Source organism: Pleurodeles waltl, chromosome 9, assembly GCF_031143425.1.
Source record: "Pleurodeles waltl isolate 20211129_DDA chromosome 9, aPleWal1.hap1.20221129, whole genome shotgun sequence".
NCBI classification, from domain to species: Eukaryota; Metazoa; Chordata; class Amphibia; order Caudata; family Salamandridae; genus Pleurodeles; species Pleurodeles waltl.
Genome location: NC_090448.1, coordinates 1,143,299,349 through 1,143,315,276, shown reverse-complemented (window position 1 = coordinate 1,143,315,276; position 15,928 = coordinate 1,143,299,349). Strand labels below are relative to the sequence as shown.

At 44.7% G+C, this 15,928-nt stretch overlaps 1 protein-coding gene across 4 annotated transcripts in view; it reads right to left on the bottom strand.

Moving 5' to 3' along the window:
* Positions 1–15,928, bottom strand: part of DPF3 (double PHD fingers 3) — a 367,266-nt gene that overhangs the window by 114,269 nt on the left and 237,069 nt on the right. For all 4 annotated transcript variants that reach the window (XR_011198857.1, XR_011198856.1, XM_069208948.1 and 1 more), the window contains exon 4: positions 15,145–15,269. Coding sequence is in view for 2 of the 4 variants with exons in the window: in XM_069208948.1 (XP_069065049.1) it covers positions 15,145–15,269 (125 nt within the window). In the remaining 2 variants the exon portion in view is untranslated. The remainder of the gene's footprint in view (positions 1–15,144; positions 15,270–15,928) is intronic.

Below are 15,928 nucleotides of genomic sequence, written 5' to 3'. Positions count from 1 at the left end.
GTACCCACCAGCTAGATGTTTGTGCACTCATAGGATGGTGAAAGGTGTAACCCAGGACAGCTGCGAGGAACGGAGGACAATACCAGCAAGTAAATGGAAGAGTTACCACTTGGCCTCAGTTTCTTGTTACACTTCTTACTTGGTTTGAAAAAGCAAGAGCAGTATCCATTTTATCACAAAACCCTGTATGAACAGCCCACATGTCATACTCAAAAAGGATACACACGGGGATACTGGCCACAACAATCTGGACAAAACACAAGGAACCATCTATTGAACCAGAGAAGATGCATCTACGGAAGAGAAGTTCTTCACAGTTCTGTGCTCTGCCATTTGTTGGATGAGAGACCCGATTGGCTGGCTTCAAAGGTCTATAAAGAGAGTCAACTATCTTTTCCAAACATCTCCAGAGCATATATATCTGTTCCAATCATCTATCCCTTCGCCAGGAAACCCTAGAAGTCCATTACTGTAACCACCAATAGTAGCTCAAGCCAAGTTGGGAGAGATGGATTGCTGCACACAACAATGAGGACAGCATAGTTCCTCTTTTTGGGAACGAGAGGAAGGTTTGTCGAATATATAACAAGGGTAGGACAGAAGGGTCTGTGCTGTTGCAATGCTTCACAGACTATATGACTTGGTCCTGTGTTGTGCATACAAAATTGTGCTGTGCCCTGATTAACGGTTCCACTGACTCCGCGAGGGATGGCCGTGTCAATAAAGGTGTCCTTGTCAACAATGTCACTACTATGTGCCTCTGGCTTTGTGATCTTGTGCTCGGAGGTCTGTCTAAAGTTCCTCTGCAGTTAAGAGATTTACATATGCATGTGGAGTGCTCTGACGAAGATATTCTATCGGTTCAAAAGTGCTGCTGAGAGCACATGATAAACTATATGAAATATAACATTTCTGTTGGTTGTATGCGATAGTTCTCGTCTAACGAGTTTGGCAGAATGCTGGACTATGTTCAGAAACAAGAGCAACAGAACAAACTTTGCCAGGTTCTGTGTGCAGTAGCACATTTGGTCAATTTTACATAATACAGTTGTTACTGTGATATGGATTAAATACACAACATTTGCGTACTGTGTTTAACCACACTTGCACCAAATTATTATATGAGATATTAAACTAAACGTCAGTTTCCTCAGAATTCCCACTGCTTCCAAGGTGTTCAGGTCACTTAATGATAAGGCAGGTGACCCGAGACTTAGTTAAGTGAGTTAAGTCTCAGGTGAGAGACGCAACAGCTGGCTGTGCTTCTCATCGCTTAAGATGAATAAAATCCATACTCCTAGCAGAGCCCCTGGCTCAGTCTAACGTGAACTGAAATGATGCATGTAAATACATCTTCACCTGCAGGATCTGAGTAAAGTTGGTCACAAATTCTAGCCCCAGCAAACCTGACTGTCTTTCACCTTACCTGTAGCATAGTTCTACTTAGTCAATTACTAGTCACGACACTGTAAGCCCAGTGTCTGTATCAGTTACAGGTTGACTAATGACTAATTTGTGCTCAAGTGACAGAGTTGGCCTAGCAGATACAATTCAACTTGACATAAAGGAATACAGAGTGAACCATTTCAGTCTACGGGAGGACTGGTGTTTGAGACACTGAAATAAAGCTATTTATTAGAGTGTCACTAAGAAACACATGATACTAGAAAGTCAATGAAGTGTGGTATGGCTTGCTGAGCCAGAAGGAGGCCATATATTTGCAGGGCTTTGCTACAGACACTTTCACTGAGAACTGGGTGATGCTGTGATACAGGACCAGCCTTAGATCGATCTAAAACCACACGTGAAATAGCCTAATATCTGTCAAAATACCTGTGATACAAGCTTGATAAGTGGATCTCCTCCCCTCTTTTCCCATCTTGAACGTGTAGAGTAATACCAAGATGGGCTTAGTTGGTGCCCAACAACACAGTGATGATCAACACAGCAATGACCGTTCTCAGGGATGGCCAACTAATGACACAAAAAACCCTCCTGACAAAGAAAGGGGAATGGCAGCCCCCATGTGATCAAACCTTCAGTGAAAGGCAAACCGCCCTATCCTTTGGTGAACAAGGCTGCAAAATTATCTCGCTGATTCAGTTGTGCCAAAAACAAACTAGGTGCAGGCTTAAAGGGAAGGGGAATATGAAAAGAGAATCTGGAGCCCACCTCCTCATCCTTCTTTCAGCTCGCCCGAACCCTGGGGATGGTACTGAATGAAGGAAGAAGGCAAACGAGTGTCAGGCAGTGATGGTGAATTGTATGGATTTTCAATACAGTGGGAAAAAAAATCTAAAACAAAGTTCTTTCCATTTAAAGGGCACTGGAATGCATGAATAGCAGGAATGAAAACTAGGAGATGGAACTTCATGGCAAAAAATCAGGATGGGCAGGAGAAAGCAGCAGAGGAAAAGAGAGAAAGCCAGAACAATTGCAGATAAAATCTACAGTCTGCTAAGCACTGCCATTGTAACAACACAGACTTCCAGGAAATTCAAGTCAAAGCTACAAAGGCTCAATATATGTGCCTGTGAAGTCTGCAAAAGGCTTCAAGATGATTCGATTGGGTGTCTCATGTGAGACAAAATCTGAACTGTATCCCTGAAGCGAAGGATCCCTCTTAAAATGCACTGCCTAATTCAAAGAGTCTTCTGTAAGACTGGTCTGACCATTTTTGTCCTGTCGTGTGACCCCCCCCCCTGACCAATCATTAGGATCTAGTGCTTCCTCTTTTATGCCCGTTATGGTTTAAGGTAAGGTCGTGTTGCGGCAAAGCCTTTCATGCACAAAGCCCCTAGCTCTGGAATGATCATCCTCTGGGTCTGTGCAACATCTCCCGTTTAGGGACTTTTATATGTGCTACGACAATGTATCTATTTCCAAAGCTGCAACGTTACCAGTCACTGACTAGTCCCCTTTGCTTGCTGCTTTCTTCAGCTTATGCTACTAGCCGTCTCTGTGTCCTTTTTTATGCTTTTAAAACTAGATCATTCACCAATGCCCTTCCTTTTCCAGGGTCTACCCACATGCACTTATTGACATGACAACGTCAAGCCTCATTAGCAAACAGATTACAGAAAAGTCATAAGACTTCATAAGATTCTTCAAACACTACAAACACTTAAAAGGACTATCCAGGGAGTGATCTCACAACATATCTCAAAAACCAAAGCTGATATAATCAAACATAAAACATTCTAGAGTGCCTATTGTTGGTGATTGTTAGGTTCCAAGACTGGACTAAAGAATTGCTGGTCCCTCTACACTGGATGGCCCTTTTAAACGAACCATTGAGCTGTCTGTACCCTGAATGTCAACACTGAACACTGATAGACATTTACACTGAGGGACAACGTTTAACAAATGGCTTTCTGTCTGTGAAAAGGTACAGAACACTTCATATCAACCCCGACTGCCACCAACTATCTGTAAATTCAATGTGGAAACCAAACTGATTTATTTTCCCTAAAGTGAGGTAGCTGCAGTGTATTCCGCCCTGTTATTATTGGTCAATCACTCTTCTGCAGAAGGGCTACCACCCACGGTTTCCTCCTTTTTGCCACCACCAACTGCAGCCTCCTTTTCATTTTGTTGTGTGTAATTATTATTATTATTTTTTAAATGTAAGATGTCCAAAGCAATAAACCAGGCTACATTGCTGTACAGCCAGAGTAAACATAGCACGTTGTACAACAACTGTATACATAAGTGCCCGATAATAAGACAAAAACAAACACAAAAAGTGGGTGGGAAACACAAAATGAAGGATAGTTCGAAGAATATCAGCCAATGCTAATAGAGTGTAATTAATAAAGTGCATAGAGCAAGAAGTAAATAGTACAGAACAAACGGCAAAGAGAAGAGAAAATCAAAAACAGAGTATTCCCCCTCCCAAACCCTTCTCCCCAGGCCAACTCTTCCGCCAGTCAGTCCATCAGTACACTAGTCCGTGTTTTGCGGAATCAGTCCGTCATTCTTAAATCCCTCCCTTCCGTTGAGTTCGGGTCCTGCGGATGGGGTAGGAAGACACATTATGATGACGATATTGAGTAGGCACGCAACCATCCTTTATCGTCAAAGGACAGGGACTAGGGTTCATTTATTCTTATGAGAGGAGCTCACACGTCTTCGAACAGCACTGAACAAGAGGTGGACCTTTAGGCACGTGTAACACATGCCTTACTGTCTTTAAAAGCTACAACCACTCCTTACCTATCCCAGACAGACACCAACAATCTGCAAATTCAATGTGGAAAAATCACTGATTAATTTTCCCCAAAGTGACGTTGCTGTACTATATTCCACCCTGGGCCTATCCCTGAATCCCTAAGACCAGTGCCTCAAGGTTCCTGAACCCACCAGTGTAATAATGGCAATGCGGTGCTACCCAAGCCTCCACATAATATAACAAAAGCACTGAAAGTAGAAATGGAAGGGACCAGAGGTGACAGCAGTAGTCTGGTACACAGTATGCAGTCAGGGAGGCTACTCTTATCCAGGTGGCTCTATGTGGCATCCTTCGGCTGCGCACAGAGGGGAGGCCCTATGGGTCACTACGATCATCATTTTAAACCAGTATTAATCTATTGCTTTTGATATTCCCATTTGGTTCCACAATGGCTGACATTGTGCTGCAGGTTTCTTTGCAAAGCCACGATTCCCGGAACTTCGACACCCAACTAACCCACGCTGTAGAGGAAAGGTCTACTATTGTGCAAGTTAATGTTTTTTTTACATTGTTTTCCTAAACCCGGGCTCTAAAGTGATACCGTCTTTTCCCCAAGGCACCACATTCCTGCCTTGTTACAGTTATTTATTATAATCCTTCATAACACTGCAGAGGTTTAAATCCGACCCGCCGGTGTTCTACAAGCACATTTTGTTTTTGACAGTAACTAATAGTGCAGCTTCAAGTGAAAACAATTTTTTTCCCAAAAAATTCTTTTCCAACCTGATCTATTTAAAACTGGGATTTCTCTGCCAAAAATGTAATTTATCTTTGTTGCAATTTTTTTCCAGGAGTGATTCCTTGCATTTTACAGTTTAGATACAAATCTGCAAGCCTCCGCTGTAAAAGTCTCTCCTCAAACAGGTGTACCGGAAATGAATCCCAGAGGCCTTGACATGGGATCACAGGCACTGCAGCTTGTCTTAGCAGAGTCTTGAAGCAATGTGACCTTCAGCCAGAAGCATCTGGTCATTGCTCATAAGAAAGCCCCTCACCCAAGCATGATCTTCTTCGGTCTTGCTCTGCGCTTGAGGATCTGGGTAGAATTACCTACTCCCAGCGGTGCCTACACAACATCAGAGGCACACTTGGAACCCATCACTATTTTACACAGCTGTTGTCAATGTTTCAGCATCTTAAATCAAAACAAAGGGCCTGATTTAGAGTATGGCGGACGGCTTACTGCATCACAAACGTGACGGATATCCCATCCACCAGATTGTGATTCCCATAGGATATAATGGGATCGTAATTTGGCAGACGGAATATCAGTCACGTTTATGGCAGAGTAACCCCAGTCGCCAAACTCTAAATGAGGCCCATAATTTTTACATGTGTGTAAGCGCATGCATGCTGTAGGAGTAAGGCCACTAGCATTGTGGGTGACCTCAGTACTAATATCTCAAACACATGCCTGTCAGAATTTTATTCCTACTGGGCAATAGTCTCTTCCCATCAGCCTATTGCCAGACTAGCGTAGCTTGGAGAAAAGCAGATTCCCATGGCAGTTCCACATTTGAGTCAGTCCAATTGGTGACCATAAAATAAAATAATGTTTTTCAGGTAGGTATCAATCATTGTTGATTACAATTTGCAGTGTTCTAGCTCTCCAATACATTGTTTCAAGACGTATTCACAGGCTTTGCACCCACAACCAAATCTGATGGATGAATGTAGTGAGACAACATAGACTGTTAGCGAGAAGTAATCGTTTTGTCATTTGATGTTGGATAGGATACGCAGCAGGTCTCTGGCTCTGATATACAAGAGGACGTTCCTTACCAGCGGAGCTAAATAATAGTCAGCATACTATGACATTCTTTCAAATTACAGGCAGACCCCATTGTTCATTCAGGAGGGTTGGCCAGACTTATGGAAAAATAAATAGTAGCCATAGTTGGATGTTTAGTCTTCATATAACGATATTGACCCTAATTTATAAGTAATGGTATTTAAGATTCCAACAGTGATTACATAGATTGAATTTTTATTCAATTGTGCATAGTTTTTTTTTTTTATCATTTAATTGCCTCGTTGGTATAATGCGCCTTATTCATTATCATGACATTCGAACCTTTGCAAGAAGGCTTTGAAATAATATTTTCATTGTCCTGTGGGAATTTCCTGGCATTGGAGCAATGTCTCTCTGTTAAATTCTCACTTTTCGCATGACTTCTTATTTTATCCAGCTTTTTGTATATTTTGAGACATCAATTCATAAACGATGTTGAATTGGTTTCCTAGACATGCTACTCAGATTTATATCTAAGATTACTATATTCATGTGTATAAGTACAAATTGATAACTGTTGTAATACTCAGCTGTCTCTTATTGGCGATCCTCACTAGGTCAGAAATATGTTAAATCGTGAAGTTATAACCTTTTTGTTGATATACATCTCTTTCCATAATTATTTTTATTTTTTCTTTACTCATTGCATGTATTTTCCTCCGCTTTAATTTTCTCACAAATCTGTATGTGTCAATTTTAGTGTCTATGTAGTTGAAATGCCCTGGACAGAAGGAAATTCCCTTATTCAATACGGATTCTTGCTCTGCTGTCCATGCGTGATCCACTGGATTTATGATTAAATCTTTACCTCGACTCATTACACAAGTATTCTTGTCCTTGTGTGGCGTTGTCCTTTCCTCTGGATTTTTTCTATATACATCTAGCACATGTCCTCTAAAAAGAGATTTTCTGTGCTGACTTTTCTTGTGTTGTAAACGTTCCTTGGTCACCACTTATTTCCACATCAATTACACTTGTTTTATTCAAGTGCCATTAGGGGTCTGCCTGGTAGAAGGCTTTTTTTTTAAGGATATTGAAACATTCAGCACAACATCGGAGTACTGCTGTTTCTTTTATTTATTTTTAACAATGGTGGTAAATGTCTACCTTTACTGAGCACCAGCCATGTTAACACCCCACAGACAGCACTACATGCAAATATATAGGTATCGAGACAAAAACCCTGTTAAAAGACTGTGTTAGAATATGGAAGTTTGCATCTGTGATCACAGGAAATGATATCACAAAGTGACTATGTACTGCACTTGGAGAAGGGAGAAGAAATCTCGTGACAGCTTGAGGCAGCAACAATACTGCATGGCCAGATGTCATGTAAATTTCTGCCCATGGTCTTCACAAGAGAATGACATGGGGTGTACACATGGTTCCTCAGCAGACCACATGGCATTCAACAACATGCTTCTTTACTGCAAATCCTGCTACTTGGCCTTTTTGATGAGGCTTGGAATGTATTGTCCTAATGGTTACAGGACTACTAAGTGCTCAGTGGTGACTGGGCAAGTCACTTGGAAGGCAAGAGTCTGGAAGTACTTTCTGTATATGTGCATCTCCCAGTTTGACGACTCGCTCCAAGGGTCATGCCACCCTGGGTATGATGGGCCACACTCATAGCCCAGCAGGTCAGCATGCAGCACCCAAGTGTGATGGTGCAGGGTGCATCAATCAAATGAAGTAGTTGACATACTTCACTTGTACTAACTTGCAGGAAGATCTTCACACAGGATGGCAGTCACGTACCCAGATAAAGCTTCAGGGAGCAGGCGGGAGAGTAGCACCCACGAGGGGGGCAGCTGAAGCCCAGAGCTGCATTCAAGGCATGAAGCTTCCCCAGAAAGGTCCAGGGATTGGCACCTGAGCATTGCAGCTCCTTACAGAATGAGTGAAGTGATATAGCGGCAATGTGCATATTCTGTCACAGCAGGCGCTGGCCTCCAACCGGAGGCTCTTCATCAGCACCATTGTGGGTGGATGGGAGGCAGGGGGGCTGCAGCCTTTCGCTCAACACAGAGGGAGGGTCTCTACTGGGGACTGGTACCACGACTCCTGAGTTACATGAGTGCACGCGGGAGCCAAGGTGTTCTCTACTTGCGACTACAGCCAAGCACTAAGCATGGAAGGTGCATTAACACGCGAACCCCAACGGCATGTGGTAGGAACTAACAGCCGAGGCCTCCTTTCCTCAACCCACGAGATACATCATCCTGATGAAGGATCTTTACCTCTGAAACACCGTCTCTGCTGGATGACAAAGCTTTCTGCTCAAGAAGAATCAAGTAAACGTGTCCTGTGCCGAAAGTAAGCCTCATGAGGTTATAATCCAATTGTTTGCATCGGACTAACTGCATAGCAGGGTTGATGCGAGTGCAGCGGGCCCAGTGCAGTGGCGTAGCGTGGGGGGTGCAGGGGGGGCCGGCCGCACCGGGCGCAACATCTTGGAAGAGACTAAATCCACGGGTTAGGGGGCGCAAATTACTTGCCTTGCCCCGGGTTAGGGGGCGCAAATTACTTGCCTTGCCCCGGGTGCTGACAACCCACACTACGCCACTGGCCCAGTGTGCTTCGTGTACCCCTTAGCCTGACCATGCCCGAGGGTGACAGTTGCTTTACTTAGTGAGAAAGCATTCACAAGGTTTTAACTTTTTATTTTTTTATGAAAGTTGTTCGTATGTGTGCATTAGAGGACAATATTCTAGTATCAGCCAGTGAGGCTCTGGGGGATGTGACCATGGAAATCCAGGCACTGGGGTTGGAGCTGGTGCTGAGGTGAGGGAGAATGCATTACAACTGAGAGGTAAGGCTTGGGAAAGAAAAGCAAACATGCCAAGTTTGAGTGCCCTGACGCAAAGTAACCCTGAAGATGCCTTCTTCAGGAAGACCCAGGGTTAGTCCTTAAATTTATAGTGCTACCCAGGTCCACTTATCTATACACTGTGTTCAGGGAGTCAAATTCCACTCCTCACCTTTAGAGTGGCAGGTTGAAATATGCACCCTGGACTCCTCACCTTCAGAGGGGCAGGGTGAAATATGCACCCTGGACTCCTCACCTTCAGAGTGGTGGGGTGAAATATGCACCCTGGACTCCTCACCTTCAGAGGGGCAGGGTGAAATATGCACCCTGGACTCCTCACCTTCAGAGGGGCAGGGTGAAATATGCACCCTGGACTCCTCACCTTCAGAGTGGTGGGGTGAAATATGCACCCTGGACTCCTCAACTTCAGAGCGGCAGGGTGAAATATGCACCCTGGATTCCTCACCTTCTGAGTGGCAGGGTGAAATATGCACCCTGGACTCCTCACCTTCAGAGTGGTGGGGTGAAATATGCACCCAGGACTCCTCACCTTCAGAGTGGCAGGGTGAAATATGCACCCTGGATTCCTCACCTTCTGAGTGGCAGGGTGAAATATGCACCCTGGACTCCTCTCCTTCAGAGTGGCAGGGTGAAATATGCACCCAGGACTCCTCACCTTTAGAGTGGGAGAGTGAAATATGCACCCTGGACTCCTCACCTTCAGAGTGGCAGGGTGAAATATGCACCCTGGATTCCTCACCTTCTGAGTGGCAGGGTGAAATATGCACCCTGGACTCCTCTCCTTCAGAGTGGCAGGGTGAAATATGCACCCAGGACTCCTCACCTTTAGAGTGGGAGAGTGAAATATGCACCCAGGACTCCTCACCTTCAGAGTGGCAGGGTGAAATATGCACCCAGGACTCCTCACCTTTAGAGTGGGAGAGTGAAATATGCACCCAGGACTCCTCACCTTCAGAGTGGGAGAGTGAAATATGCACCCAGGACTCCTCACCTTCAGAGTGGCAGGGTGAAATATGCACCCAGGACTCCTCACCTTCAGAGTGGGAGAGTGAAATATGCACCCAGGACTCCTCACCTTCAGAGTGGCAGGGTGAAATATGCACCCAGGACTCCTCACCTTCAGAGTGGCAGGGTGAAATATGCACCCTGGACTCCTCACCTTCAGAGTGGCAGGGTGAAATATGCACCCTGGACTCCTCACCTTCAGAGTGGGAGAGTGAAATATGCACCCTGGACTCCTCACCTTCAGAGTGGGAGAGTGAAATATGCACCCAGGACTCCTCACCTTCAGAGTGGGAGAGTGAAATATGCACCCAGGACTCCTCACCTTCAGAGTGGCAGGGTGAAATATGCACCCTGGACTCCTCACCTTCAGAGCGGCAGGGTGAAATATGCACCCAGGACTCCTCACCTTCAGAGTGGCAGGGTGAAATATGCACCCTGGACTCCTCACCTTCAGAGTGGGAGAGTGAAATATGCACCCAGGACTCCTCACCTTCAGAGTGGCAGGGTGAAATATGCACCCTGGACTCCTCACCTTCAGAGCGGCAGGGTGAAATATGCACCCAGGACTCCTCACCTTCAGAGTGGGAGAGTGAAATATGCACCCAGGACTCCTCACCTTCAGAGTGGCAGGGTGAAATATGCACCCAGGACTCCTCACCTTCAGAGTGGCAGGGTGAAATATGCACCCAGGACTCCTCACCTTCAGAGTGGCAGGGTGAAATATGCACCCTGGACTCCTCACCTTCAGAGTGGGAGAGTGAAATATGCACCCTGGATTCCTCACCTTCTGAGTGGCAGGGTGAAATATGCACCCTGGGATAATTAGTGCCCAATGAACAAGTGGATTCCATACTTTTGGCAGCACTAACATAACAGACACATTAACACATCTGCGAGACATTGAAGCCAGGTGGGACTCCAAGGGATGTTTGGTGAGTGTCGAAGAGAGAACTACAATTTGCTACTTTAGCACCCATTCATGTGAGGGGTTTGTCTGCCTCTGTGTTTTGCACCCGTACATTGACAGCTACAAGTGCAATCCTTTTCTGGATGGCTCATCTCTCTTTCACTAACAAGGACCCTTCATGGGACCTTGTTCCCACCTATTTATTGAGATAAAAAAAAAAAAATTAATTTATACCTGGACAGTTGTGCAGAAAAACTGTCCTGGGCTCTGTTATATTTAGGTGTGTTACTGCTTCCTTCGGGCTCCATTGCCTGCTAATGTTTAATATCCCCATGTTATCCGCTCCACCCTGCGAGGAATACATCTGTTGTGATGGTGCCTGGGGGAGCTGGATGTTTGAAAGGCCTCTCCACTCTGATGTGTTGTGTTTTCCACCACCTGCACTTTTTTTGCGACAACCACTAGGTCCTCCCAACTCTCTTTTGCCTGTTACCATTGACACCGCAGCCATTCCTGCACTGGTCTCATGTGTAACCTTGCATGCGGCGTTAGGGGAATGCAGGCTACCATCATTCCCATTGTCTTTCCGACTGTCCTCATTGACACAAGATCTCGTCTAGTAAAAGTGAGTTTACACCAGAGAAAGGGTTCTTGTTCAGGCTCAGGAGAATTTTGCTTTGTTCGACTTTAGTCGTGTCCTCAAGAACGCAGATTTTTGTGGTATTGGTAATGACTTTTCCATATGCAGGGAGATCCCCAATTTGTGCAATGTTTGTTTGACAGTGGTTCTACTCATCTGGAACTGTGTGAATGACCAGGCCTTCTCTAGCCTGTCTAGATAGGCTGGTAGACAGGGGTAGACCTGTATCCCCTATCTTCTCAAGGGTGCTGCCACTCTACTGAGGCACTTAGTGAATACTACTGGTGCAGACGTGATCCCAATTAATAGAACTCTGAACTGGTGCCTCTGTCCACAGCAAACCTCCAGACCCTCTTGTGATTGGTGTCCATCGGCACATGTCGGTAGGCATCCTGGAGGTCTGGTGTGAGCGGTAGCTAGCTGTGATCCTCCTCTTACTGACTGTGTTCTTCTTTGTGCTGGTCCTTCTTGGAAAGCTCCCCTAAACTGGGGAGCTCCCATGGCTTTGGCAGTGTCACTGTCCTTTTGTATGGGCGAGCGCAAAACGCTCTGTCCATTCTGTTATCTCTCTTTGGGCTTTAAACCACGCCCATGCCACGTCAGTCACTTACATTGGTTCGTGGGCTTGCCTTTTAAAATCCACTTGCTTTCATTTGTGAAAGGCATGCATACGTCATGCCTTTTCTGGTGTTTAGCCCACCTACACAGCACCGGTAAAGTACCAAAAACATACGAGGCTCGATATTTTCAGTCTGGGATCCGGACTCCTTTATCTGTTTGTTTTCCATGCAGTTCGTGCTGTATTTTACATAGCGCGATCGCGCTGCGTGTTTTATTTGGTTTACAGCGCTAATAGCTCTAACTCTAAAAAATTGCGAGACCCATTGCATTGAAAATGCTTGTTCATTTTCTGCAGTGAACAGTCCTCTGCTGGGCAGAATAGGTTGTTGCCACTTGCATCCCCTGCTTAAAACCCCGAGACCCATTGCCTTATGTGTCTTCTCAGGGTAGAGCCCTTGGACAGATGTCTGCTTGCTGTATCCGCAGCCTTTAGTGTTGGCTTTAAGGATGTATAGGAAGTAGCCTTGCCCTCTTGGGAGAGTCTTTTTTACTCTGGCTCGGTGGTAGCATGGGAAGCGCACCCGTTCCTCCATTTCTTCCCAATGCTGGTGAGAGAATTGGTTAAGGAAGGTTTTAGAGACAGTAATGAGCCACTGGGTCACCGCCAACCTCTTCGTCTTTCTCCCCACCATTTTCATCTTCTTGCTCTCCCTGTCTGGTGGACAAAGATGTGTGGAAATTGCAATACCAAGTTTAATGATTTAATTTGATCATATTAAAGTATTTGTTTTCAAAACACTTCAGAAATAACAAAAGGTGTGCTTCATTTGTGCATTCATAATTCTGATATATTCTGAAATACTTAAAAGGTTCATTTAAAATTTGACATGATCTAGAAAAAACCTATTTTCTTACCCCAGTATCCAGCATGATTGTCACATAAATCCTCTCACTTTAAAGTCAAAGTAAGAAAAGTAAACAAGAGCCCTTGGAAGACAGCGGCTAACATTTTTACTCTTTGAATGAACAGCAAATGTGAGATAAGAACAAAATTTAAAGACCTGTAAACAGAAAGCAAGTTTGTGGAAGGATTCAGTAAACACGGTCTTGCCAACGGGAGGAACCATCTGAACCAGGAGAGCCTAAAGCAAATAAAGCCAGCAAATGGAAAGCCAGAAACTGAGTTACCAACTACGAAGTCACTGGTAATCAACAATCGGAATGCATTCTGAGGTCGACTTTCTGAAAGTCCCAAGATGTCTTTAGCACCCCTAGGCTGTGACCTAAAAAGAAGTAAATCAATCACATCGAGAGCAGCAGGTGGGCACTGATTAAGTTGAATCAATTAGTGCTTGGATCCTGCTCCACAAACATGAACAGAAATGATTTTTCACCTGCAGTGACAAATTATGAGGCTTTAAAGACGAACGCCATGCAACCCTACAAATGGTGAGCAACGGGCGGGCTTCCAAGCCCTATTTGGTTCACAAGAGTCTTGCAAGTGAGACGCATGCGCTAGCACATGTTCTCGCAGACTCAACCCTAAAAAAATAGAGTCATCTCATTGGTCGAAAGGGTTTTCATATTTCTTGTTGGTCCCTTAGCACTGCAGGACCAGTTCCAGTCTAGTGTTAGTGAGCAACCAGATTGTCTGGCCACATCAAAAGAAACATTGCAACTGCCATTTTAGGACTCAGAGACTCGGTCTCCATGAACGGAGTTAAAAAAAAAAAGAAGACATAAGGGGGCAGTATATGGATACCCTGAGCCCCTGACCCATGTGGGGCCAGTATAAAAAAAAATTATAATTTGTGCCGCAGATCTTGTATTACTCCAGCGGGACCCAGGAATGTGTGCAGTGAGAACCAGTGGGGGTACGCCCCCCCACCTTATCACCACCTCTGTACAGTCTCAGTACCGCAGGATTATGAATCGGTCAAAAAGTGAAGCTTAAAAATTGTGACACTAATTGTACCACAGTACCATAAAAAAAAGAGAAACGTGGGTGGGTGTCGATAGGAGGCTGCGCACAGTGGTGGGTTAGCCAACAACAGGGTGTGGGGCACCCATGGGGTGTTGAGTGCCCACAGAGGGGGTGGGGCTATCTGTGCATGGCCAAAGGCCAAGTGTGCTGCTGAGTTGGTATAGTAAGGTACCGTAATAAAATATTACTTTATGTTAAAAAAAAACTCCGAAATTCACTGAAAAAAAAAAACAAAGCTTAAAGTGATGTCATGCTTGGGTGAAAAGGTCAGTTAAGACTGAAGTTTTAAACTCAGAAGAATACTGAAATTCATCAGTTAGAGTTAACTGATTAAACTACAGCTCGCACCGTTGCCATGCACTGCTTGTGACCTCACAAACTGCATCACTCATAAAAATGCTTTAGGACATTATTAGTAAAATCACTAATGACGTCTGAAATAACACTGATGACAAACCTGTACATGGCAGGGGTGCAAGTTGTAGTTTCTTTGGTCAGTATTTTAACACCTCGCCCAACAAAAGCATGATGGGCTCAAGTGGGTCGTACTGTGAGTGTATGGCGCACTCCTGGCTGGTCTACACAAAAGGGTATACCCAAAAGGGATCTTTGGGGGTGATTACAGCTGGTAGGCGCTAGACATTAATACGCACAGCACAGAGCACTAAATCTACAAAGCCTATTACAGAGTATAACCACCGAGAAAGTTCCAAACATGCTTTGGCCAAAGTCATATCAATAACATCTGCAGCAGTCAACAAGATGGCACAATGTTGAGCTTAGAGTTCATTGCCTGGTACATTGGTACTGCGGCGGTAAAGACCCCCCCAAAAAATACCCAACAGAAGCGTCCAGGTCCAGCAGCGCTCTACGCCCAAACCATATGATCTTCTTTAATGCTTTAATTTAACAGGCACCACTACAGACCTCACTATGAGAAGCATTGGTAAATGAGACAGATTTTCCCACCACTAGCATTACCTATACAGGCGGTACCGGTAACTTAACAGGTAGGGGAAATGAGACCCATTACAAGTTAAACAATGAGCGTCTACTAAATATTTCTCTTTGGGTTACGCATCCCCCACCCTTAAGTGGCCTTATAGCTGCGTACAGCTCTAAAGAAGGCCATATGGGCAGATGTGGGCCCTGCAACGCAGACCTAACCTAGCATTCCCGCAGCCTGTTGTGTACCTGGATTTCTAGTAAGCTGTCTTCATCTCTGGAGTCTTTCTTGTCAATGCCTTCGCCACGCAGCAATGCCTCCAACGTGGTCCCCTCTGAGAGCACTCCGTCCTTCTTCAGGGCAAGATCGGCTTCTGGAAGAAACAGAAATAAGGTCAGGTTCCTCCATGGCAGCTAAAGGGCAGGTGCTTGTATCTGTCAATAACTGAGAATGGGCAGAAGGCAGAAATGGAATATTACGCATCTGGAAATTCTACTTCTGAAACTATTGCTATCGGTTGCTCAGCAAGGGCAACATGCTCTCCTCAGCTCGAGAGTAGGCCGGTGAGCTCTAGTGAGCGCCTATTTTTTAACATTACACAAATGTGTGAGGGTAGGCGTGGCTTCTCAAAGCGCTCCTTTTTTCAGGTGTTTTTTTCACATTACCGTATATCTATGTTTATACTTATTAATTTCTGAATCTGTGGGGGAAAAAACCCAATTTTCAACCAAAACAGTTCTATATTTATTTAAATGATAAATGTGCACTCAAACTTGGATGCCTGCAGTGCGTCTCAGTGCTATAACCCGCCACATATGCAATACAATAATGCATGTATTTGAAACTATTTTCAAGTACAAGAATAACTTATCCAACTATTTTAACGTCACAGAAAACATCACCCGTTTTTTCCTGTCAATCAGTTGGGTTACAGTCAGGGTTCACAGCATGGAGAGCTCCTCAAACAAAACGGCAATTTCCATTTTTGAAAATAAATGCAGAGAAATTGTTTTGTGTATGTATTAAGTGCTA